The sequence below is a fragment of the Ursus americanus genome, chromosome 36 (assembly GCF_024610735.1).
Source record: "Ursus americanus isolate L20-20 chromosome 36, mUrsAme1.1.p, whole genome shotgun sequence".
NCBI classification, from domain to species: Eukaryota; Metazoa; Chordata; class Mammalia; order Carnivora; family Ursidae; genus Ursus; species Ursus americanus.
The window spans coordinates 25,634,638-25,659,516 of NC_142162.1; the positions used below are offsets into that span (position 1 = coordinate 25,634,638).

Sequence of the window (24,879 nt, forward strand, 5' to 3'; positions counted from 1 at the left end):
CTCTCCACAGTCACAGGCAGCGTTCCCCATCCAGCCACAGTGTGTGACAATACCCATAGAACATTACTCACCAGGGAAACTTCCCTGGGCCTTTGGTGTCCAGAGTTTTTACTGGGTCTCAATCACATACCTCCCACGTGGCTGACCTTTGGTCTCCAATCCCTCTGGGATGTCGGACTCATGGCTTTAGTTCCATTTCCTCCGGAGGTGGGAACGGATACCGACTGCTCCAGAGGCTCCATCACAAATCACACCCTGAGGCTGTCCAGCAGCCAGAGCCGCAGGCAAACACAGACACTCCCGGCAGACAGGCATTCGAGATCACCTCTCAGTAGCCCAGAGCAAAGGCCAGACCTCTCTTTAGGTAAGGTTAGTTCTTCGTTGTGCAATGTGGCACACTATAAAGTAAGGACCCAAAGACGTAGTGCGGTGTAGCAGTTAGAAGCCTGGCTAGATTCAAAAAAATTTTTTTTTAATTTTTTTGGATTTTATTTATTCGAGAAAGACAGAGAGAGACAGAGAGGATGAGCAGGGGGAGGGGCAAACGGAGGGGGGCAGAGGGGAAGCAGACTCCCCACTGAGCTGGGAGCTCAACCCCAGGACCTCACATGACACCAGGACCCCACATGGGGCTTGATCCCAGGAACCTGAGATCATGACCTGAGCCAGTCAGATGCTTAAGGGACTAAGCCACCCACATGCCCCAAATCTGGCTTGATTTTAAAGTCTCTAGTTCCAGTGCTGGCTTTGCCACTTTTGAGTTTAGTGATGAGCAAGTTGCTTAACCCTTGTTCGTGCCCACCAACAAAGTTGGAAGGCTCACAATTCCTGATTTCAAAATTGACCACAAACTACAGTTATCAAAACAGTGTGGTATAGCATAAGGATAGACAAATAAGTCCATGAAATAAGTCCAGATACACATCCTCACATCCACAGGTAACTGATTTTCAGGGATGGTGTCCAGACAATTCAATGGGGGAAAGAACAACCTTTCAACAAATGGTGCTGGAATAGCTGGATACCCATATGCAAAAGAATGAAGTTGAACCCCTATCTCACACCGTATACAAGAGTTAATTCAAAATGGATCAAAGACCTAAATGTAAGGGCTAAAGCCATAAACTATTAGAAGAAAACAGGTATAAATCTTCATGACCTTGGATTAGACAATGGTTTTTTAAACATGACACCAAAAGCACAAGTAGCAAAAGAAAATATAAATGGCACCATCAAAATAAGAAAGCTTCTCTGCTTCAAAGCATGGTATTATCAGGAAAGTGAAAAGGCAACCCACAGATTAGCAGAAAAACTGCAAATCATACATTGGATCAGGGATTTGTATGTAGAAAATATAAAGAACCTTAACAATAATAAAAAAGACACATAATCCAATGAAAATGGGCAAAAGATCTGAATAGACATTTCTCTGAAGAAGATCTACAAAAGGCCTAAAGTATGTGAAAAGGTCCCTAAGATCATTTGTCATTAGGGAATGCTGATAAGATACCACTTTATACCCACTCTGATGATTGAAATCAAAAGACAGACAGTAACAGGTGTGGGCAAAGATGTGGAGAAGATGGAGCCCTGGTACAAGGCCGACAGGAATGGAAAATGGAGCAGCAGCTTTGGAAAATGGGCTGGCAGGTCCTCAAAAGGTGAAGCAGAGAACTGCATTATAATCCAGCAAGGGCATTCCTGGTAGACATGCAAAGAAAAACATGTTCCACATACAGATTTGTATGTGATCATAGCAACATTATTAGAGCAGCCGAAGAGCGGAAACAACCCAAGTGTCCATTACCCAATGACCATCAGGTAAAGTGTGGTAATTTTATTCAGCCATAGAGGGATGAGGCCCTGATGCCCGCTACCATGTAGATGGCCTTGAGCGCATCACGCTGAGTCACGGGAGCCAGACACAAAAGGCCACATACTGTGCGATTCCACGTATAGGAAATGTCCGCAATAAGCAAGTCTATAGAAACAGGAAGTAGATTAGTGGTTGCCTAGGGCTGGGGATGGAGGGTTGAGGTTGACAGCTAAGGGGTGAGGGGTTTCTTTTTGGGGTGATGAAAATCTTCTCGAAATGACCGTGGGGAGGTTTGCACGACTCTGTGAATACACAGTAAAAGCCATTGAGTCATGCTCTCTAGCAGGATTAATTAATTACGTGGTATGTGGATTATATGTCACTAAAGTTGCTTGTATAAAAGAAGAGTGAGAAGGAGGAGGAAGGGACGAAGAGGAGACTCTCAGGACACAGCGTGATTCCTGATATCTGGAGCCACCTCTCAGTCAGGCCCTGCCCTGCCTGTCCCCACTCCTGGTCTGATACATGCAGCTGGTACCCCAATCCGTTCCGCTGGGCATGAAAGTCATGACATGTGAACATCTGTCTGGTCGGACCCGCTATGTTGCACACTGGTCTGGTGAGGAGTGTACTTTCAGCTCCTCCCCACCCAGCGATGAAGGTGAGGGAGAACTTGGGGGGCCGTGAGACCCACTGCAGAGGCGGCCCAGGCCTGGACAGCCCAGCGAGGGCTGTGGCCGTACCCAGCTGTGCTTGGGTTAAGCCCCCAGCCCCTGGAGGGTTGTCAGAGGGTTGGGGTCCCCGAGCAGCCTCAATTCTGTGCCGCTGGAGGCCTGGCGCCCAGGGCCCGGTGCTTCACGGCAGTCCTCAAGGCCTGCAGAATGGCGCCCTGGCTGTTCCGTACGTTATAGTCACTAAGCTGCAGCAGACGATCAAAGTCTTCCTCCTTGTAGGTCATGTTGAACAGGGAGTAGGGGGAGGCGGTCCCAGTGAGATCCACCTGGCCGGCTGGGAGCTCTGCGGGGCTGCGCCGGACACCTGTCCAGGGGTAGGAGGGGTTAGGAGCAGGACCCAGAGGCCTCCCGAGCTGGGCAGAAGGAAGCCTTGCGGCTAGGCACAGGGTGGGCCACTCCTCACTAAAGGGGCTCCTCGCTTTCCCCCCAGTCCTCTGTGTCCTTTGCCCAGAAAGAGAAATGTGGACAGTAAGGTACTATTTTGAGACCTGAAGCATTTGCTGCCCCCCACACTTCCCTGTGGCAATGCATTCCCACTATTCAGGCAACCCCACCGGATCTGTTTCACCTTCGGGGGCAAGGTGGAAACAGCTGGACCACAAAGTCAGTCAGCTTAGTGAAGGATTCTTAAAACTCATGGAAACAAGAGTCTAAAAACCAAAGCGATTTTTGCTTTGTAAGAAGCCAGTCTTCTTTGAGAGAGAGAATTCCAAGATGTGGGCTGAGCCTGTTAAGGGTAAAGCTGGAAGGTGTGGGAATTAGAGTGGAAACCAGGGAGACAGGAATAATGTACGAAAGCAGAAGTGAGGCTTCCCCACCGGAAAGGTCTCACCAGTTGGCAGGAGGCAAGGATTGGAAGGCGTGCGATGAGGGTTTACATTTCAGGAACACCAGAGTAGAGGCCCAGCTTCCTGAGAAAAGACCACAGGCTGGGCCGGGATCGGCAGGGAGAAACCACAGGTAAATTCTGGAGAAATCTGAGAGCCAGGGGCCCGGGGCCTCTCTGTCCTGGCTGCCTAGCCCTCCAACAACGTGGTGCCTGAGCAGGGGTGGACATGGCTGCAGACGGGGACGACGCAGGAAGGCCTCTGGATGCCGGGATTCCCAGAACAGGGGAGCAGGGGAGCCCAGGTGTAGCTGGCGGGGGGAGGGCAGGGGGGCCAAAGGAGCCTGGGGTCATGACACAGGACAGCAGCACAGTGAGAGCGGAGAGCAATGCAGGGATGTGGCACCCTCAGCAGAGACCAGCACACTGCCGCGTCCAGAACTGAGTGGGACTAGCCTAAAGAGTCCCTCCCTCTGCAGGAGCACTGGGAGGGACGCAGGCAGGGCCTCTGAGGGTCCAGGCTGCCAGGCAGTGAGGAAGGGAGGGGGACTTACCGGGGGCTGAGTGGTCCCTGAAGGAGGCGTTGACCAGTGGGAAGTGCAGCAGGACCGGGGCATCGGGGCAGGAGGGGTCTGAGAAGAGGTGGCACTCTGTTGGCTGGCGTTGGTCCTGAGGGCTGGGCTCCACTCGAGGGAATGGCAGTCCCCGGGCCCGGCAGTACACCTCAGTCTGCTGCAGTGCCTGGTTGGGGAGAGGGGGTCCCAGAGAGAACCGGCTACTTCCTGGTTGTCTCAGGTCAGTGTTCTAGAAAATGCTAGAGCTCCAGCCCGAACGGACTGCTCAGTGTCAGGACAACTTGGTCCTGGCCTGTGTGTGGTCCAGTTAAGATACACAGTGTTTCAGAGGGAGGCGAACATTCCAATGGTCTGCCATGTTGCTTCATTAATATCTTTACGGGAGGAACAGACCCAGCACTCCTGCTCCCAATTGGGATTTTGTTGCTAGGTTATGCAAATCCCAGAGCCTAGAGGGCCTCGGTAGGGGACCCACTTCTGCACCAGGGCCCTATTCCTCCCCCCATCCTGCCCTGCTCCTGAGTCCCCAGGGAGGCCCCAAGGGGATGGCGATGTGGACAAGTCAGGGTCTCCTTCTACCTTCCTCTAGCTGTTCTTCTTGGGGTGGGCCCAGCGAGCTTCCTCCCTGTCCACCTGTCCTGGGAGCCCAGGGCCCCAGCACCTCCACAGTCCTTCCCAACCAAGGGCCCTGGCAGGAGTCTGTGAGTCCTTGGGGACCCAGGAGGTCAGGGCCAGTGGCCCAGTGGCTCTCTCCTGGAGCGTGGCCTGGCTGCAGGGTGTCTGGCGTTCCCAGGGGACAACCAAAGGTACCTCAAAGGGCGAGGGTAGGGAGTAGTCGAAGGCAAGTATGAGGTCCAGCCTGCGGCCTGACCGGAACATGGAGGGACAGCTGGTGTTGAGGAAGTAGCCGGCATCTACCAGGCAGAGCTGGGGCTCCTGAGGAGTCAGCTGGCTAGCGGTGGAGTCTAGCTGGCAGTCTGATGGGGGAGGCAGGTGACAGTCAGGGGCAGCCACTCTGCCACACATCAGCTACCCTTCACACTGCATTTGCCTCCATCTCCCCTTCTGTCCTTGGACATCACTCTCTGTATGCACACGCCACCCCAGCCCTTCCCAAGACCTTCTGCAGGCCAACCCCAGAAGGGGATGCTGTGACACCCCCCCCCCCCAGTCCTCTGCCAGTCCTAACCACATTCCATCTCCTCCCTGGGAGCCCAAGCTTGTTACCTGGGAGACACGGCGGAGGCCCTTACCTGCCCAGGTGGAGAAGTCTTTCTGGCTACGGTAGTCCTGGTGCAGCTGGAGGCCCCGGAGGAAGTTGCAGCTGTGCTGGTGGAGCGGCCTGTCCGTCAGCAAGCCCTTAAACGCCCTGGCCAGTGCTGTCCCGGGTTGCAGCCATGAGGCCTCCAACCATGAGGAGGTCTTCGAGGAGGCAGGAGACTCCTCTGGGCTCAGAGAAACAGACATTGGTCCAGTGAAAGGCCTGGAAATGCCTGGCCCTGCCTGCCCTCGGATAGTGCCCCTCCCGCAAGCATCTGAAGAGGAAGTAGCCTCACCCCAGGCTCCCTCCCTGTCCCGCTTCTTACCCAGGCTCCTGATCTTGTCCTTGATGTGCTGCTTGCGGGTGTCATCAGAGCTGATGAGGCCGTACCAGACATCCAGCAAGTTCAGGGAGAAAATGTTGCTCCAGATACCTGAAGACCAAACCCCCACAAAAGTCAGCCTCAGGCCTCAGCACTCCGCCTCCCAACACGCGGAGGGCGGGGGTGGAAAATGGGAGGCAGGTGGGCTGCTCGGGCCTCGGCTCTTGTCCACAGCCCCACCTCAGTGGCGCCCAGCCCCAGGGGCTCTGCCAGACCCGAGTACAGGAGTCATGTCCAGTCAGGGAGGCCTGGCCCAGGCTGGCCCGAATCTTCAGAGTAATCACCGCTCACCTTCCAGAAAGCAGATCCGGGACTCAGGGAGCCTCCTCATCAGCCGGCCCATGAAGAACTCGGAGCCGAAGAGCTCGGCAGGGACGAAGGCTCCATACTTCAGGAACCCGACCTCATAGGGGGAAAACTCCACCCACTCTATGGGAACAGGAGTGAGAGGCGGGAATGAGAGGAGAGTGGGCTGGGGGAAGCCCCAGCTCTGACAGGGGCCAAAGATGCTGCCCCCCGCCCTGCCCCCCCGCAGCAGGCCCCAGCCTCCTCCCTGCCTGGCTGACTCGTGGGCTGACCACCCCCGCTCCCAGCCCCTTGACCACATCCCCATCACCCACCCCCACCACCAGGACTGTGAGCTCTGCTGCCTGGCTCATCAGCCCATCGGAACCGCCTCCCTTCCAGAAGGCTGAGCAATCTGTGTAGGAGTTTCCTGTTTGAATTCTCTGGAGACCCACAGGGTGCACAGGAGGTGTGCGTGTGTGTGTGTGCGCGTGTGTGTGTGTGTGCGTGTGTATGAGCGTTTGTGTATGAGTGTGTGCGTGTGTATGAGTGTGTGTGTGTGTGTGTGCGCATGTGTGTGTGTTGGAGGGTTACGTGGACAGGCCTAAGGACTGTACCCTTGAAGTCGAGGGTCTCCAGATTGTTCTCTTTGACATTGAGGCTCAAGTAGAGGGGCAGAGGGTTCTGGCCCTGCTCCAGTGCTGCTCTCTGTTCCGACAGCTTCTGATCCATCACCTGGGGTGGGAGGCATGAGGACCTAGGTGTGGTTGGAAGTGCTCTAGAGGCAGCAACTCCACCAGGACTGGGGGGGGGGCACAGGCTGAGGGGAGGAGGCAGCTCTCCATGGGAATTTGGGTGGCATGGCTGGGTGCACCCATCCAGTTCCCACTCCCACCCCCATATTCCGACCAGATGCAGGGTCGCCATGTAGGGCTATGGAGGTTGTGCACTGCATATCTTAAGAGAATGCCATTCACAAGGACTATGGTGTCAACAGTGACACCCCACCTCTGCTCCTGTGGTCTGTGGCCCATCTTTATGGGTTGAAGGGTGGAGGGGATGTGGACCCTGATACACAGACACAAAGACACACACACACACACACACACACACACACACACACACACACACACACTGCTTTCCAGAAAGGACACAGGAATCCCCTTTTACAGTATACACTGTAAGCTCTGTCAGGGGATGGGCTGCCCCTTCTAGATTTACATGAATGTAGTCCAAGTCTTGGCCCCTCCGAAATGCTTTCCAGGCATCCTTGCATCCCCCTTACCTGCCCCCCTCTTTCCTGCTTTGCACAGTCGTATGAAATTGTACCCCATTATTTATTCTTGCCTCTGTTTCCAATTTTCTCTTCAATAAAACACCAAGTTCTGCCTTGATGGCAAGGACTATGGCTTGCCTTTTGGAAGAGCCTCCCAGAGTTCTAGGGGCACAGAAAGGTCTCATTCCATCCCGGACCAGAGATGCCAATAGGGTTCATTTCCAGCATCACCAGCGTTAATGGTGGTGGCTGCCTGGAGCCGCGCTCGGGAAGGAGCCAGCCACAGGCGTGGCTGCTTCTGACGGAGCCGGACACGTACCACAGAGGCACAGTCCCTCTCTCGGGCTCTCTAAAGCGGAAGGCACCTCACTCAGCAGCGAGATCTAGGGGGTTCCCAAACTGCTCAATCCGCCCTTATCCTGATTTACCTAGAAGATGTGCTAAATGGACAGATTGCTAGGTTACTTCTGAGAATCAGCAGAAGCCATTGAGGAATTTGTTTTTTCTTCAAACTCCCCAGGTGATTCTAATCATCAGCCAGGTGTCCAGGATTCTAGCCCCACCCTTCCAATGGGGAGTCCCCCTCCCACACCCGCAGCAAGGCCCCAGCATTCCCCGGTGTACTTCTTCCGCCCGCACCCCTCTGTCACTGGTGTGTCATCTTCCCCCCCCCAGTACCACAGGGGTGCCCTATAGGACCTGAGTTATAGGGAACCCACAGGAAAAATCCCCAAATGCGGCTCAAGTCCCTGGCGCTATGTGTCACAGCTACAAGTCAGCCCGCAGGTGCAAGTGTGGGGGTACTGAAGAGGGAGGGAGCTTGATTAGTAACTGCGAGTGTCCTTCTCAAAGTCTTTTTATTTAGGAATCCTGTTTGCCTGCTCTTTGGACATGTAGGATGACGGGAAATGCGATCTTTTACTCCAGATGCACCGTTTCTGACCAGGGGGAAAAGGGTCAGCACACCCCTCCATCTACTGAAATAATACCCAGTATTCTTTTTCCTTTTAATAGCTCACCAGTGGTGGCCGGCCTCTGGATCTCCAGGCCCCCTGTTTCCAAATGAGCATCCCCAACCCCGCAGAGCACCGCTCTGATGACTCAAGGGTCCCCCTGAGGTGTGGGAGTTTGGGTGCAGTGTTGGCGATGTGTTGACATGGTCTAGGCACTGTATGGACAGGGGGACTAAGGGCAAAACAAATTTTGACCAGAATTGAAGAAAAACATGTAAGATCTTCTTAACTCAGGAAAAGACAAGAGAAAAACTTTGAGTTTCTTCCTGAGGAATGGTGAGAAGCTTCTAAGCAGTTCAGTGCTTGCCAGCAAAAGATTAAAGAAAAAAGTTTGAAAGACATGGTTTGAGAAGCACTGATTATAACTGGTATATTTTATAAGCACGTTTTTTTTTTTTACAAAAACTGAAGCAATATTATAGAAGTGTATAGACTGATAAAGTTCCGTGTAAAGTTCAGGGTATACTATTTCTGTAATAATAATATTAATGAAATTGTGATTTCTTATGGAGTTATATTTTCTGACATTTAAAATGACTTTTGGAGCTCTATATTAGCATAAAATAGAGTTACTAAATGCTTTTACTCAAAAACTTAGATTTGAAATACACACGAAATTTGTCTGATTAAGGAATTATTTTAAAAAGCATACATATAATGAATGTTACCTTTAAGAAATGAAGTATGATAACTAAAAAGAAAAGAATAGTTAGAAAGCTTTAATATTGAGACAAAAATTTTAAAACCATATGGGTGCTCATTTTTAAGGATGCATTGTTCGTTCAATAATACTGCAAGATTTCTTGTGAACCAAAAACACCCCAAACCTTATTAATCTGTCTTTTAAAAAATGACTATAAACCTTGTAAATAGCACCATGCATTAAGTCATTACTGGAGGATCAAATGGTAATTAAATAAAAGTCTTCTTTATAGCCTCGAATCAAACTGCATTTTTTAGCACCTCATAAAGTAAATTGTTAAAACAAGCTTCTCCCAACTCTATAGTAATTAATTGCCACTGCCAGGCAGAAAAGTCATTAATAAAACACAATACCCTCACAACTGAACATGAACTTAAAAAACAGATCTAAAGAATACATAGAATATATTAATAAAATAAAAATATTTCAAGTAGTTACCTTGGTTTTATAAATTAAATGCCATTTCAATAAAATTCTATTTTTTAAAGATTATTTATTTTAGAGAGAGAGAAAGAGTGCACACATGCATGTGAGCAGGGGGAGGGGCAGAGAGAGAGAGGAAGATAAGCAAGACTCCTCGCTGAGCTGGGAGCCCCACATGGGGCTCCATCCTCAGACCCTGAGATCATGACCTGAGCTGAAACCAAGAATCTGATGCTTCACCAACTGAGCCACCCAGGTGCCCCTCAATAAAAATGCTAACATTTCTCACGAAATGCGACTAGCTGATTCTGTTACATGTATAGACCAGCAAAGGACCAAAAGGAGCCAGGGTAATTCTGAGAAAAACCAAGGTGGCGAATGGGGGTAAACCTGCTCTATCAGATACCAGCATGTATTACAAACATAGAGTCTCTAAACCAGTGCAGTGTTGGCACGTGTTAGAGAATCAGCCCCATTAGAATGGAAGATTGCTCAGGAAGAGCCCCATGAATATGTGAAAGCTGACAAAGGACACAATAGTAATGCAGATTTGTGGGGAAAAAAGAATAAGTGACGTTCGGAAAGTTTGTTATCCATATGGAGGAAAAATAAAATTGGGTTCGTGAAGATATGTTAAAGTCCTAATTGTGAAAAACAAATCTTTAAAACTTTTATAAGGATATATAGGAAGATATTTTATAACTTTAGGAGAGGGAGAGATTTCTCTTGGGAAACTCTAAAATCACAGACAGTAAAGGAAAAGAATGATACATCAGATTGTATTAAAATTATGCATCAAAATCTAGGAGAAGTGATAAAGGATTACATCCAGAATCTGTAAGGAATTCCCACAAAATCCTATTAAAGATGAATTAGTAGAAAAATGGGAGAGGATTTGAGTAGGTAACCCACAGAAGAGGAAGTCCCAATGACAAATATACTTGAAAATATGATCAGTCTCACGAAAAATCAAGGAAATGGAAAGCTACAATAAAATTTTGTATAACACCCATAAAATGAACAAAAAATTAAAAGTCTGAGGAGCATGTAGAGAAAAAGAAACTATGATACACTGATGGTGGGAGTGTGAATTAATGAAACCTTTTTGGAGAATGATTTGGCAATAGGCAGGAAAGCTGAAGCTACAAGCACCCAATGGCTTAACAATCCCACTGCCGGGTGTGTATCTTTGAGGCTCAGAGACTCTCTAACATTTGTGCACAAGGAGACTTATTCGAAACCAACTGGGCAAGTAACATTATATTTTTCTTAAGGATGTATAATAAAAGGTATATGCAATAAAATATATAATAAAGGCAAATAAAGTATTTTATGTAATTACATGTTATGTATTATATAATACAATCACGTATACAGACTGAAGATACGAACGTGATGATAAACCCAAATTCAGGATGGTGGTTACCTCCAGGGGTGGGAGGGAAATGGGACTGGGGAGGCATCCACAGGGGCTTCAATTCTTTCTGTAACACACTAGTTCTTAGGCTGGTTGGTGAGACTGTATATTCATTACATTATTCCTTATGCTTTACGCCATTTGCTTAGGTCTGAAGATTATTATAATACCTAATGATAAATACTGTTTTTATAATAAATATTTTCAAACTAATACATAAAAAATAAGAATGGCTGGTAATTTCCAAGTAGCATTGTTCTTACCAGCAAGAATAAAATTTAAAGGGGCGCCTGGGTGGCACAGCGGTTAAGCCTCTGCCTTCGGCTCAGGGCGTGATCCTAGCGTTCTGGGATCGAGCCCCACATCAGGTTCCTCCGCTATGAGCCTGCTTCTTCCTCTCTCACTCTCCCTGCTTGTGTTCCCTCTTTCGCTGCCTGTCTCTATCTCTGTCAAATAAATAAATAAAATCTTTATAAAAAAAAAAAAAGAATAAAATTTAAAGAAAAAAAATCCAAAGCAAATTCATTTTTCATGATAATCATTGTTGGTCAAACTCCTGATACCCAAAGATAAGAAAGGTAAGTATCCTTCCTCTGCTAACATATTTGATAGTTTACTTTTTTATTATGAATGTTACAGATACTTTTTTGTGTTTTAGTGGTTTCAAATGCTTTAAAAGAAGTATTCAGATAATTATATGTGGTAAAACAATAGTGGAAAAAAATAACTGATTTTAATTATTGTATCAGTTAATGTAAGATTTAGCAATTAACTTACTAAACTTTCCTTTAAGAAGCAACTTATTAAAAAATATATCTGCTCAGTTTGATCTTCATGGACTTACAATAAACAGTAAAGAAATAAAATAGCTGGGGCTTCTGGGTGGCCCTGACGGTTAAGCCTCTGCCTTTGGCTCAGGTCATGATCCCAGGCTCTCTGCTCAGTGGGGAGTGCACTTCTCCCTCTCTCCACTGCTTGTGCTCTCTCTTGCTATCTCTCAAATAAATAAAACAAAATCTTAAAAAATATATATTTATAATATCTAACAGTGCTAACTCTATGCCAAAGCACCATTGAGTGCTCACAAGCCTGTGAGATAAGTACTATTCTCACTCATCCCCACTGAACAGATGAGAAAACTGAGGCTCTGAGAGGTTAACTTGTGAAAGAACACATAGCTAGTAAGAGGCACTGAGATTAAACCCAGGGAATCTGACTCAAGAGTCTGTGCTTTTAACACTTCCATGAAGATATAGAAGAAGAAAACATTCTATATTGCAGTATTAATAAAATAAAAATTATTTGAGCAATCTCGCGGACACTTAAACATAATGTGAAAGTTCTTTTTGTTTAACTGACCTTGGCATTGACTCGTCCCTAAGCTCTTGAGAGATACAGAAATCTCTGTTTCATGGCAATGAACTGAAAAATAGCCTGACTCAGAAAGGCAGCATCCCTAAGTACAGCACACACTGAGACACTGTGGTCCCACGTCCTTCCCCCCACCCCGTAGGAAATGCGCACGCGCAGCAGCTAACTGCAAGGCTGCCCCAGCCCCGCAGGCGCACGCACGTCCCACTTGCCAGCATTGGCGCCCTACCTGGCCGTGCAGCATGGACTCCAGCACGAGAGCCCACAGGTCCACAAAAGTCGTGGGGTGGCCCTGCTCCGCCCGCAGTTCCAGCTCCTGGTGGTAGCTCGCTAGGCGCTCTGGGGAGAAGGCCTCCATCTTGCTCTTGGTCAGGTGTTCCCTGGCATATTTGATGGGTCCTTCGAGGTCCTTCTGTGACCACTCAGGGTCCCCGTAGAGGTGGGCCATTGTCCTGAGAGAATAAAGGGACAGTATGGTGGGAGGTGGAGGCCCAGCTTGAATCGCTGCAACTCCTCCTTCCCACCCTCCCATTTCTCCCATGATGCTCCTGCAGCCAAGGTCCTTCCCATCTGGAAAATGTGTCTCGGGTCTCTCTCTCAGATCAGCACTGCCCAATATAAATGTAATGGGAGCCACATATGTAATTTGAAATTTCCTAGTAACCACATTTTGAAAAAGTAAGAAGAGAGCAATAAAAATTAATTTAAATAGTATTATTTTAATTTAGTACATCCAAAAATTCTCATTTCAACATGTAATCAACACAAAAAATTAACATAAATTTATATTTTTTCAAACTAAGTCTTCAAAATTCCCTGTGTATTTAATCGTTATAACACATCTCAATCTGGACTAGGCACATTTCAAGTGGTCAACAACCACTTGTGACTAGTGGCTACTGCATTGTACAGAACAGATATAGACCCTACACCCATCTTCATGGGCCTGTCCTGAAGCCCTTTAAGACTCTGCTTGTCAACAGCTGTCACCTAAAGTCCTCTGAGTTTACTCTCCTTTTACTCCTTAAAGTCACATTTCAATAAGACTCAAAGGAATGAATCTCTAACAGTGAAAAGTCCCACTTCATCATAGGCAGAGTGGGATTATAGGGAGGCAATGCTGTCTTTAGGTAAGAGGTAAGATAGTACCTCTTCATCTAAATTCATCTATACTATAGGGATTGGAAAAGAAACTACCCTAGAGAGTGGTATGAGGATTTAAATGAGATAATAATGTTGAAAGAAAAAAGAGCTACCAACTTGGAGTTCCTGATACACGTCAGACAAGGTAGGTGTTTTATGTGGGCTGCCCCAGGACAATCTTATGGGGTAAGTACTATTACCCCCATTCTGGAGATGAGTCAACTGAGAATCAGAGGAAATCAGTTGCCCAGTAAGTGGTGTTGCAGAGACTCAAACCCCAGCTCCTCCTGAGTCAGCTGCCTTAGGCCTCTCCAGTAGCGTGGAATGGGTGTCCTCCAATGCCTCTGTCACGAGAGGACCTCTGTAAGATCTAATTTCTCCCTTCTGAGAAAGCCACCTGGCAGCTATCAGACTGCACTGCTCACACCACTTGGCTTCCACGCGTAGAGGGGTTCCCCTGGTGTCTGCTCCATTACCCTTTGGGACCTGATCATCTCTGCTCTTCCAGTCCCCAGGGCCCTCACCATGTAGAGCCTGAGATGCCGCTGAAGTAGGTCACACAGTCCAGGAGGCCCAGCTTCTGCAGGGCCAACAGGTGGCCGTAGAGAGAGGTCATGGCCCGGGCACCTCCTCCTGTGGCCATGATACCCACCACAGGGACCTGGACCGCACAGACACAGGCTGCCTTAACCAGGACCAGGACGGAGGGAAGGGACCTCGGGGCCAGGGCCTGATGGAGTTGGGGTTAGACCTAGCGCCCAGCTCCTCCCCCAGGAAGTGACAGCTCTTGGCCCTGGACAGGGCCAGAAGGGAGTGAAAACCCCAAAGCTCACCCCCACGCCCCACACAGCCACTCCCGTCTCGCTGACTGGAGTGTCTGGAGAGGGCAGAGGAATCAGGTGCTTCCTTAAGGCCAGTCCAAGGTATTGCACCCACGTCCCCCAAACCTCATCCTCCTGTAGGTCTCTGTCCAGCTGCAGGGCCTGCTTGAGAGCCTTGGCGACCACCTGTTTCCTCCTGCTCAGGAAGGCCTGCTCCTCTGCGCACAGATCAAAGCCCAGGTGCACAGCCAGCTTCTTAGGGCTGGGCAGGAGACAATCCAGGGGTCAGGGGGCACTGCATAGCTCAGCCCCGGGCTGGCCAAGCCCATGACAGCTGCCGTGACCTCCTGGCTCCTGACCCCAAGGGCCACCCTTTCCACAGCACTCCCTGCCTCACGACCACTCCACGTGTCCCCCACAGATAAGAACGTCCCTTACCAGCTCTCAGTCTCGAGCTGCAGCCTCACTCCTGGGGTCTGAAATCAAAGCAAGAGATCAGACTAGAATATCCTCAACCCTGAGGGGAATGTGGGTATCCCCTGGGGGCCTGGGCTCCCCATCTTTATTCTCACTGGCACTTCCCATCCAGTCTCGAGGCTACTTACATTTGTAGCGGGAATGTTAATCGTCACCTCCTTTCCCATGGCCAGTGACCTCAGGGGCACAGTGAGGTGCCCAGCTGTCTTGTCGGAATTCCAGCCATTGCTTTCAGAGCTCTGGAGGGAAATATTCATTTATTCACCCAATCCTTACTGAGTATCTACACAGTGATCCAGACAGACACAGTCCCTCTCTGATAATATAAAAATAATCACAATATTTATAATTATGATAATTACAATACTTATAATTACTAATTATTAAAATACTTGCGGATATTTTTTGTTCTAACTGAATCGTGTATGTGAATCGATAACAAAATAGGTAATGAACGGATGTTAGCAAATGTTATAAAGGGAAAACAATGGAAAGGAAATAAGCAGTGTGATATGATACAATAACCAAAGGGGGTGTGTGGGGGGTCTATCTAAGATGGGAGTCAAGGAGGGCTCCTACGAAGAGGGGTCCTTTGAGCTGAGATCTAGAAGAGGAGGAAGAAGAGGAAGAGGAGGAGCAGGCAGCCTTGGAAGCAGCCGGAGGAGAACACAGAAGGCCCTTGGCATGTGGGGAAAGCACGAAGAGAAATACAGCTGGAGCATCATGAAAGAGGGGGGGTGTGGAACAAGGTGAGGCAGCAGAGGTGGGCAAGGGCCAGGCCGTGCAGGGCCTTGGAGGCACAGATACGGGATGTTCTTCTAAGAGCATCAGTGCAGGCACTGTTGAAAGGTTCAGACAAAGTCTGACAAGGCAGGGCAGTCCCCCTGCCCACTCCAGGCTCCTGGTGATTCTCCCTGTCTGCCGGGGGCTTGGGGGCCTCACTGGGGGATGGCTGGCGAGGCCACAGGGGCGTGGCATTGGCCTGAGAGGGGCCCGCAACAGCTGGAGCTGGCCCAAGGTGGGGAGAGCTCCAAAGCCAAGACCCACCCTCACACGCGCACTCAGCTCTGCGTCTTGGGCTGCCATGTAATGGAAGCGGAAGGCAGAGGCTGGCCCCAGCGCAGATGTCTGTGTGTTTTCATAGGACCCCGTCAGCACGAGCTCCAGCTCCAGCTTGGCCTGATCTAGGTAGAGAGTGGGCAGATTAGCACGAGGGGAACAAGAGCCAGGAATCCGAGCAGGGACCCCAGGAAACTGGCAGTATTGCTGGGACATGGTCAAGACCTGGGAGTGTGGACCATGGTAGACAGGATTCTGAGGGCCCTCCCCAGCCTGCTGGGCCCCACAGCCCCCATGGCACTCCCACCTCCCACAACATACCCTCCCCCAGGTCAGGGGACCCTCGAGCCCACAGGAGACCTGTTGCCCTCGTGCTGTGGGAGCAAGAGGAAAGAGGCTCTGCTCGGCAGCTCACCTGCCGCCCTGCACAGGGGTCCCAGCCACCCCATCTAGCGGAGACCAGGCCTGGTTCTGAACTGGCCTCACCTGTGACGGTGGCTACGCTCTCCGTGTGGTCCAGATGGACATCCAGGCATGACAGCTCTCGGGCCTGGGGCAGACCATATCATGGGCAGGGGGCTCAGCAGGGGAAGCAGAGGGCTCCTCAACTTCACCCTCTGAGCCCCACGGTCCCAAATCCACCCCACACAGAACAGGAAGTGGGGGCCAGAGTGGGACTGGAGGCAGAACCGCCACCCACCCCCTCTGATCTGCTAGGACTGCTAAGTCAGATGCTCTGGAGCAGCCAGGGGAGCCCGCCTCCACCCTGTGCACACCCCCAGCTTTCAAAGATTTGCCAGACTTGGGGGATCTCTGAAGGCCGCCCGTCCCTCAGGCACCGTTCTTTCTTCTCCATGTTTCTCTGTGGACTCAGCCTGGAGAGTGCATTCTACAACTGCTCCCAAACAGGACTATGCAGACCACTGGTCTACAGGTGATGGAATGATTAGAGAAGCCCTTAACATTGTAGCAAGGCCAGTATCTCCCAGCTGTCCTCCAGCTGACCAGCCTGCCACAGGAGCCCACTGCATGCTCCTGACTGACTCTCTCCTGCAGACCTGCTGAGTTTACCAACCCACCACTGGCCTCCATCCCCTCAGATCAAAAGCAGCTGCCATAGGTATGACGATTTTAACGTGCATTTGTAAAAGTAATACGAGCCCATCAAACAGGCCCTTGCACAACCCTGAGGGCAGAGGCCTCCTTCCATTTGGGGCTCTAAGCGCCTTGCCTCACATTAGGCCCAGCCCTGCTCCCAGGTCATGCCTGCGTTGCTGGCCTGCAACCTTGGAGTAGAAAGCTTCTAGTGCGTTGTTGACCACCGGTTCCTGTCCACTGCAGCTGTGTGAGTTTGCTCCGTTTTAGAAGAGCTCATCAGGACTTGCCACTGTCTCAAGGAGGAGCTGACTGACCCCCGACTCTATCCCAGAGTTCCCAGGTTGGAAGGGCAGCTCCCTGGAAACTCCCTCCGAGCCTCTGCTGCTTCAGTACCAACACCCCAGCTGGGCCACCACCTTCCAAGGCTAAGAACTAGGAGTCCGTCACAGGTGAGGTAACACTGTCAGGAGCACCTACGATTGCGCCGACACTCCCTAAGCCATCCAGTCTTGGGCCAGAACCTCGCCCCGGCAGCGCCTTGGCCTTTCTCTCTCCATGTTCCCTTAAGACTCTGGCCCCTCCCAGCCCCCAGCCCCTGACCACAGCCCCAGGTGACCACCTAGCTGGGAAGCCAGGGGTGGTCTTACCACAGTGCCCTGTCCCTGCCTGTGCCTTCAGCACCCCCCCAGCCTCAATGTCGGCTCTGGAGCCCCTCTCTCCGCCCCCCCTCACAAGCCTGGGGAAGGTGGTTACCACAAGGACGTTGTTGGTGATGAGGTTTTCTGGACAGTCTGACCTGGAAAAATCGAAACATCCGGAGCTCAGCCTGAGAAAGGCAAACACTCCCTGCACTGAGCTGCCCCCTTGCAGGGAAGCCTCCAGCCCCAGTGGGGCCTCCCTGGGTGATGTCGAGGGACCCTAAGTCCTGGATACCGTTCAGGATGACGGAGATGCTTCTGAAGACTGACATGTGAGGAGAGAGAGGGAGAGTGGGGCCAAGGAAGCAGTGACACCCCCCCCCCCCCCCCGCAGACTGGCAGGGGTGGAGACACGAAAGACAGAGAACTTGGGTCAAAGGCATTTCCCTAAAAAAAAGCCTGGGTCCTGAGACACTCCCTGGGATGTGTGATTATTACGCACGTTTTTTCCAGCAGGAACTCCACGTCCAGCTCCTCCTGTCCCTGAAATCAAAGATGAGCAAGTCACCAACATTTACACTTATTTTTAGAACTGACACAGTTCTTGGACCATGCACTGTCGCATCTCGAGCAGTCTCTCAGGGAGGCACAGTATCACAAGTCTTCCCACTTTACAGATGTGGAAATCGAGAACTGGGGAGAAGACGGGAGCCTGCCCAAGTTACCCACAGCTGCAGAGAACAGGTCTCCCTCCCTGGCAGGGCTGAAAGAGGCGATAGGGAGCACGAGCCAAAGGAGGCTTAAGGAAGCCCAGGTCCCATCTTCTGTTCCTCTTGAGGGGGACCTGACCCCAGAACCCCACCATCCCATTCCCCAGCCTTCACCTGCTGGAGAAAGAGCAGAGACCTTCATAACGCAGGCCTTGGGCACCTCGGGAGAGCAGAGAGCAGGAGTGATGGAGCCCCCAACTGCCCCAAGGATTGGTTACACGGAGCTGGGTTTTGACTGATACTAGGAAGTTCTCCACCCTCAGAAACCTCCCTCCCATAGTTGACTAAAATCTCTGCATTGAGCGATTCAGTCTGTAACAGTTTAGTTAAGCCTTCTCCTTTCCTATTAAAATGTAAATATCTCTGGGAGGGGCTCCCGTCTTCTGTGAATGCCTTCAACGCAGGCGCATTCCAGCAGCTGGGAGCAGCTGTGTGACTTCCTTAGCCTGGAGCGAGGGGCGGTGGGAGGGCTGGAGTGCAGAGGGGTGAGACTCCCCACTCACCTGGGGCTGCAGGGAGAAGGTCTTCCGGAGCAGCTTGCCGGGGAGGACTTCTGAGACGTCATAGAGAAACTTGAAGCAGGCATCATCTTCCGTGACTGAGTCCTCATCATAGACATTTAGCTCCAGGACATTCTAGGGACCCAAGAATAGCACATTATTTACTCATTACTGGACTTCATACCTGCTGAGCCTTTACTTGATGCCCAGGGTCCGAAAAGATTGTTTTTTTTTTTAAAGATTTTATTTATTTATTCGACAGAGATAGAGACAGCCAGTGAGAGAGGGAACACAAGCAGGGAGAGTGGGAGAGGAAGAAGCAGGCTCACAGCAGAGGAGCCTGACATGGGGCTCGATCCCACAACACTGGGATCACGCCCTGAGCCGAAGGCAGACGCTTAACCGCTGTGCCACCCAGGCGCCCCCCGAAAAGATTATTATGCCTCCAAACTTCCTACTTCAAAATAAAAATAATAGTAAAACTTAAAAGCACTAAAAGGAAATCCAACAAAGTTCCTAATCTCCCCCTGCTCATTTTTGTTTTTATAAAAAATAAAATTCTTCCAGCGTTTCCCCAGTGTGGCACACCCCTCCCCCTTTGCTGGTCCCCCAAGGCATCGTAGGTACCGGGCACTGTAGTAGGAGTCTTCCACGCATTATCTCATTTAACCTCCTAACAACCCCATCAGGAAGGGAATCTTACTGTCTCCACTCCACAGATGGGCTTAGAGAGGAGCAGCGACTTGGCAGAGATAAGGCTCACAGGTGGGTCACACGTTCTCTCCCACACAGTGCACGCAGGTTGGGCTCAAAGACACTCCTCCCCAGGGGCTCTGACTGAGCCCTGGAGGAAAGCGCTCTGGTGGAAAGGAGACAGCCTGTTCCTAGGTGGGTGGTCCTGGCCTTTACCTTGACCTGACTCTGGATTAGGAAACTGAAGGTCTCATTCCACACAGGATGACTGGAGTTGGTGATTGTTTTGGTCTTAAACTTTGTTCCAGGGACGGTGGGCAGCTGTAGGGTCACATAAGGGTCTGCCTCACTCACTGCCAATGTTAAGAGAACAGAGTAAGAGAGAATTCCTTACACTCCTCTCCAGGGGCCTCGCCAGGTTCCTACCATGACCCTGGTGGCCACTGTGGGCAGCCCAGCCCAGCCCCCAGGTTCTCGCCTGCGCATTTCCCGTAGCGCCTGGTCATCTCTACGCCCCAGGAGCCCAGGAATAGTTACTCACACAGGTCAGTCCAGCCCAGGTTCCGTGCCTCCAGAACCCTCACAGTGAGCCGCCAGCAAGCAGAGGCCTCCCCCTGGAGAGAAATAGCAGACCACTCAGTCCTTCCTGCTGGTTCCCCAGCCCCACCCCTCTGGTGGTGAGGTTTCTCCTGATGTGCTCAGTGATGCTGCCAGGCCTTCTGGGGCCAAACAGCCTTTGCCCACTGCTGTCCTTGGAGCCATGGTCCTGGGCTGCAGCAGTCAGGGCATGGCAGACCAATCGGGGGTGGAATTTGTGGGACCCCTTCCCCTTCAGGGACAGAATTGCACAGTGTAGTGGTGACAGCAGGAAAACGAGGGCCAAGGCATGGCCACTACAATGGATATGTCAGTTTGGGGTGTCCTACCCCCAGAGCTTCCAGAAAGCATATAACTCCACCGCCCAGCACTGCCTCCCTCCCCCCACTGCGCCCTCTGGACAGGAAGTGGTTCCTGACACCAGGGAGGCTGAGCCCTGGGACACCCAGCCATGGGTATTCACCCTCTCTTGGGTGTGAAATAGGAAACTTGCAAGAGCATCAGGCCACTACCGTGAACAGGAGGCCATTGTGTACTAAAACCCTGGGGAGGCCACGTCAGCCCACAGCCAAGCCCAGCGAGGAGGAAGCAGAAACTGAGTGGGCACAGGCTCATGGGGGCAAAGGGAGCAGAGGTGGCGGAGGAAAAGCAGAAGGCACATAGGGTGTGCCAAGTCCTTCTGGGGACAGGACACAAGGGGGCTCTCCTCAAATCCCTACTGCTGAGGTCCTTGCTGCAGCCTGGAACCCCGGGGAACTTGGGTTCCTGATCTTCTTGAGGCCTAGCTATGAAGCTCTTTCCGGGCGCCTGGCACCAGTTTCTTATGGTAAGCACCCCCCCACCCCCTCCAATCTGAGACAAAGGTGGCACTGGGCTTGCATGACTAACATTTGGCCTTGTGGGGTCGCGGGAGACAGTGTTGTGACGAAACCAAAGAGCTCTTCTGCCTTGTGCCCTCCCGTCACCAGGTCCCCTTCATGCCTGTGACCCGGAAGTCTCCGTTTGGGCTCTGCACAGGTGCTGTCTACTGAGGGCTGCTTCAGTGCCCGCAGACGTGCTGTCCGCTCGCATAGAGAAATTTAAAGGACGATGAGGCCACAGCAAAGCCATGCAGGACTAGTGCCCTGTGGGTCCCCGCGTCACTCTCCTGCACCTTCATGCTCAGTGTCTGTCATTCCTGTCAACTCTCTGGCAGAACACGTGACTCCCCAACCTCCCTGCATCCCCCCACCCCCAGGCACACTGGTTTCTCCTTTCTTGGGGATTAACTCCAGGGACACCAGCAATGTTTTGACTCCATAGGCCTTGAGCTAGAGCTTATAAATGGCCGAGATGTCATGGCTTTCTAGATGCCTGGCCGCATTTGCTCCCCGCACCCAGATCCATCACTGCCTGCCACAGAGAAAGTGCTGGCTGGGCTCCTGGGGCCCTGGACGGAGCTGGGCTTCCGTGTGTATGCTCCAAGACAGGAGAAAGACAGAGGCAGCCCAGACGCCCCCTCATCCCTGAGGCCCTGGCCTGTGGGAGGCTCTAGAGCCAGCTGGGGCTACAAAGTGTCCCCACTGACTCCTTTCCAGCCAGTCACCATGCCCAATTTGAGCATCATTGCCCATTTCTCTCTCTGGTCACCAAGAGCCTCTCAGCCTCAGACAGCCCACTGTCCCCTGCCAGGATATTTTCCCCAGGGCGAAACCCCATTTCTCATTACCTCTAAAACCATCATTAACACAGAGCACCACAGGATGGGCTGTGACAACAAATACAATGATGGGGCGTTACTCAGGAAGGTCGAGTGGAGCGAGCAAGGCAGGCCCCAGCCAGGACATCTGGATCTAGACCTTAGTTCCCTGCTTACTTGCAATGTGACCCCGGACAAGTCACTGAACCTCTCAGTGCCTCCATTTCCTCGTAAGTAGTGGGACTAACTAAAGAGGCTAAACGTGTTAATGCCTGTAGAATGCTTAGCAAAAAGGGAAGCAGTTTCTAGATAATTTGTCTTATTACTATTTATCAAGTGCTTGTTATATTTCTAGGTGCTGAACTAAGCAGATTAGGTATTCCAACTTGATTTATCCTCCTACAACCTCCTAAGATAGTACTCTCATTTCCTCCCATTTTATAGACGAGAGAATTGAGGCTTAGAAAGGCTGCGGTAGGTCAGAGATTTAGCCGGGGACCTAGTTAGGATTCAAGCCCCAGTCTTCAAGGCCAGAGCTCACATCCCCTGTACTGTTCTACCTTCCCAGGACTTTGCTCCTTTGTGAAAGCATGCAACTTTCCCCACTGCCCTGTGGATATCTAAACAGTAGAATTTCATAGATTTGTTTTAGACCAATATGGATATTGAACTAACTAATAATGATACTCCTGAGGGCAATGGGTCCTCTCCTTCCCTGTTGAAATGTCCTCCCGTCTGAAATACTGCCTTAATTGATGACTGCCCCTGAATGCTATGAAGGGCTTTTCCAGCAGGGATTCCCCCCGCAAATTCCCCCCGCCCGGCTTCCTGTAGGCTCCTGGGAATACCTCCCTGCTGAGAGTCTCAGCCACTGTTTCTCCCTGTGCAGGGACCCCAGGGCCTCCTCTAGCCTCCTCCCTGTGGCCCCTGCCCATCACAGGGGATGTGACCCAAGCGAGTCTGACGGGGCTGGAGTCCCCATAGAGGGGTCCAGACCATGGCGTCTTCACCAGCAAGAGAAAAATGAGTGAGTTGCCTTTCCCCCTGCTGGCCCCCAGTGACCCACTGCAGTAGGCGAGGTTGGAGAGAGGAGGAGTAGAGACTTCAGGCACAGCCTCAGGCCCTGAGGCTCCTGAGTCATGCTGAGCTGATGCTCCTGGATCACGCATCAGGCACGTCCCAGAGCAAGGCCTGGATGCCTGGCCTGCCCTGCCAGCCCAGCTCCCACTGCCAGGGCAGGCTCTGGTCCCCTGTTCCAGCAGGAGCGAGGCTGGGTGAGGCCACTGCTGAGGCTGCCCCAGGAGCCGACTTGAAGGCTGGGAGTTAAGGGCCTGATCTCAGGGATCCGACCAGTCCCAACAGCATCAGCTGGAGGCAACATGCTTTCCAGGCATGTGGGCAGACTCAAGCCCCCAGAGTCACCGCAGCTTGGGCTTCGGATCGCGCCTGGGCTGGTCTAGAGCAGGCAGAAGGGAGCAGGAGAAGGATGCCCAGCCTTCTCCAGGGAGATGAGGATGAAGAGCGATACAACAGAAACTTCCATAGCTGGGTTCTGGGGCTCAAGTTCCCTATGGGAGCCCCTCCACCACCCTGCTCAAGCAGCCTTGGGGTCTTCCCAGATCACCATCAGGGTGTTTTCACTAATGTCCATCTTGGGGGGGGGGTCCTCTAGACTTCGGGCTGACAGGGGCTGGGGCAGGAGGTGTTGTCCTTCAATGGAGGGGTCCCTCTATATTTCCCTGGATGGCCTGGTACTTGGCTTGAGCCAGCAACACTGGTCTGGAGCTACTTGACTGGATCTGACTCTGGCCTGGGTCTCAGGGCCAAGGCTCCAGAAACCTGGCAAAGTCTGCCAATGAGACAAATGCTTCAGGATGGTGAGCTTGGCACACTTAGCCTCTTTCATGGCCCACTGCCTGGGGCACCAGGGGAGACCCGAGGAGCCAATCCTTCTTGGCCTTGGTCCACAGCAGAGGATGAGAAATCTGGGCTGAGAGGAAGCACATGGAAGGAGTGGGGCCAGCAGTTTGTAGACCTCTTTGGTCTGGTTGCAGCCTCCTCTCTTGGCCCAGTAAGTAATTGGCAGTGGGTGGGGAATTGGCCTGGCAAAGCTCTGGGGACACACCGGGTGGTTCCTTGTCCCCCGCCAGTTCCAGGAGGTCCATGACCTGCAGTGATGAACTATTGGCTTGGTGGAGTGTCCTCTTGTGACACACAGCCACCATGTTCTCAGACACAGCATGCGAGCTCTGGCGGGAAGGAGGGTAAGAGGCACTAGGGGGACACAGGCCCTCACTTCTATGGATGCTGGCCATCCATCCACTCCCCACCCATGCCCAAGCACAGACTCTCTTACCCTCTGCCTCCCACCCTTGGCCTCTGCCTAAGAAGAGACCCCAGCTCTGGGACCCAGGCCTTCCCCAGAAGCCAGAATCACCTTGGTTTTCGTGTATCAAGCTTCTCAGAATGCACCTGGCCCCAGGCCCTGCCCTGAGTGATACCCATGGGCTTGGCGACACTGTTACCTGGTGAGGGCGGCCAGGTGGTCCCCTAGTTGTCAGTCTTTCCATACCAAGCCTTCTGGCTCCACTCCAAGACCAGCTCCCACCAAGACACCAGCTCCCTGGCTAGCTGGCAGCAACTATTCCAATAGGATGGGGCTGTGAATCTACCCGCCTCCGAGGAGCCACAAACCTATAAACAGGTTGGGGCTCCACCCCTGGGTCACTCCCTTAGCCTAGCCTCTTCCCCTTTTCCCCAAGAGGCTGGGCCAACCAGCATCTCCAGAAACCTCTGGCAGGGCTCCAGGACCCGCAGGTGGAGCACCCCTTTCAGACGTGGGGAATCACTACTGCAGATGCAGCGAGGAGGGGAGACAAGTCCTGGGAGCAGTGGCCGGAAGCTGATTCCCCTGAGGCTGAAGGTCTGGGACAGGGTAGGGGAAACCTACCCTGGAAACCTACCCTGGAAACCCTGCAGTCCAGCCCCCACCTCAGCCAGGCAAGCCTCTTAGGGAGGAGGGCTGAGCATATGAGAACAGACAAGAGGCCAGACCTCCTTGGCAGTTCTCTGCAGCCAGGATCCTGGGTATCATAATAAAGGCAGTCGCAGTGACAGGCCCTGAGCAGAATTTGGAGAGCTACAAGGGGGATCTAAATTCTCTGGTTCTAAGCCCCTCACTTTTAGCTTTACCCTCCCTCCTTCCCTTTGGCTTATTCTAAGGAGTTTAGAAGATTTCCATTAGACTTAAATGGCCAACTTTGTAATACAGGTAACAGAGACCAATCAAGACACTCTTAGACTATGAATATTACAGAAGAAAA

At 51.7% G+C, this 24,879-nt stretch overlaps 1 protein-coding gene across 1 annotated transcript; it reads right to left on the reverse strand.

Annotated features, from left to right (window-relative positions):
• Positions 1–430: 430 nt before the first annotated feature.
• Positions 431–24,126, reverse strand: PLA2G4D (phospholipase A2 group IVD). The gene is made up of 20 exons (XM_045772487.2): positions 24,082–24,126; positions 19,823–19,895; positions 19,498–19,634; positions 18,592–18,723; positions 17,821–17,861; positions 17,434–17,476; positions 16,069–16,132; positions 15,571–15,707; positions 14,652–14,762; positions 14,485–14,522; positions 14,173–14,308; positions 13,750–13,886; positions 12,312–12,534; positions 6,497–6,614; positions 5,886–6,023; positions 5,538–5,645; positions 5,205–5,396; positions 4,762–4,928; positions 3,931–4,117; positions 431–2,854 (listed from the first exon to the last, which is right to left on the reverse strand). Exons 1-20 carry the CDS (start codon positions 24,124–24,126, stop codon positions 2,628–2,630), a joined length of 2,454 nt encoding a protein of 817 aa, XP_045628443.2. The 3' UTR covers positions 431–2,627.
• Between the last annotated feature and the right edge of the window lie 753 nt (positions 24,127–24,879).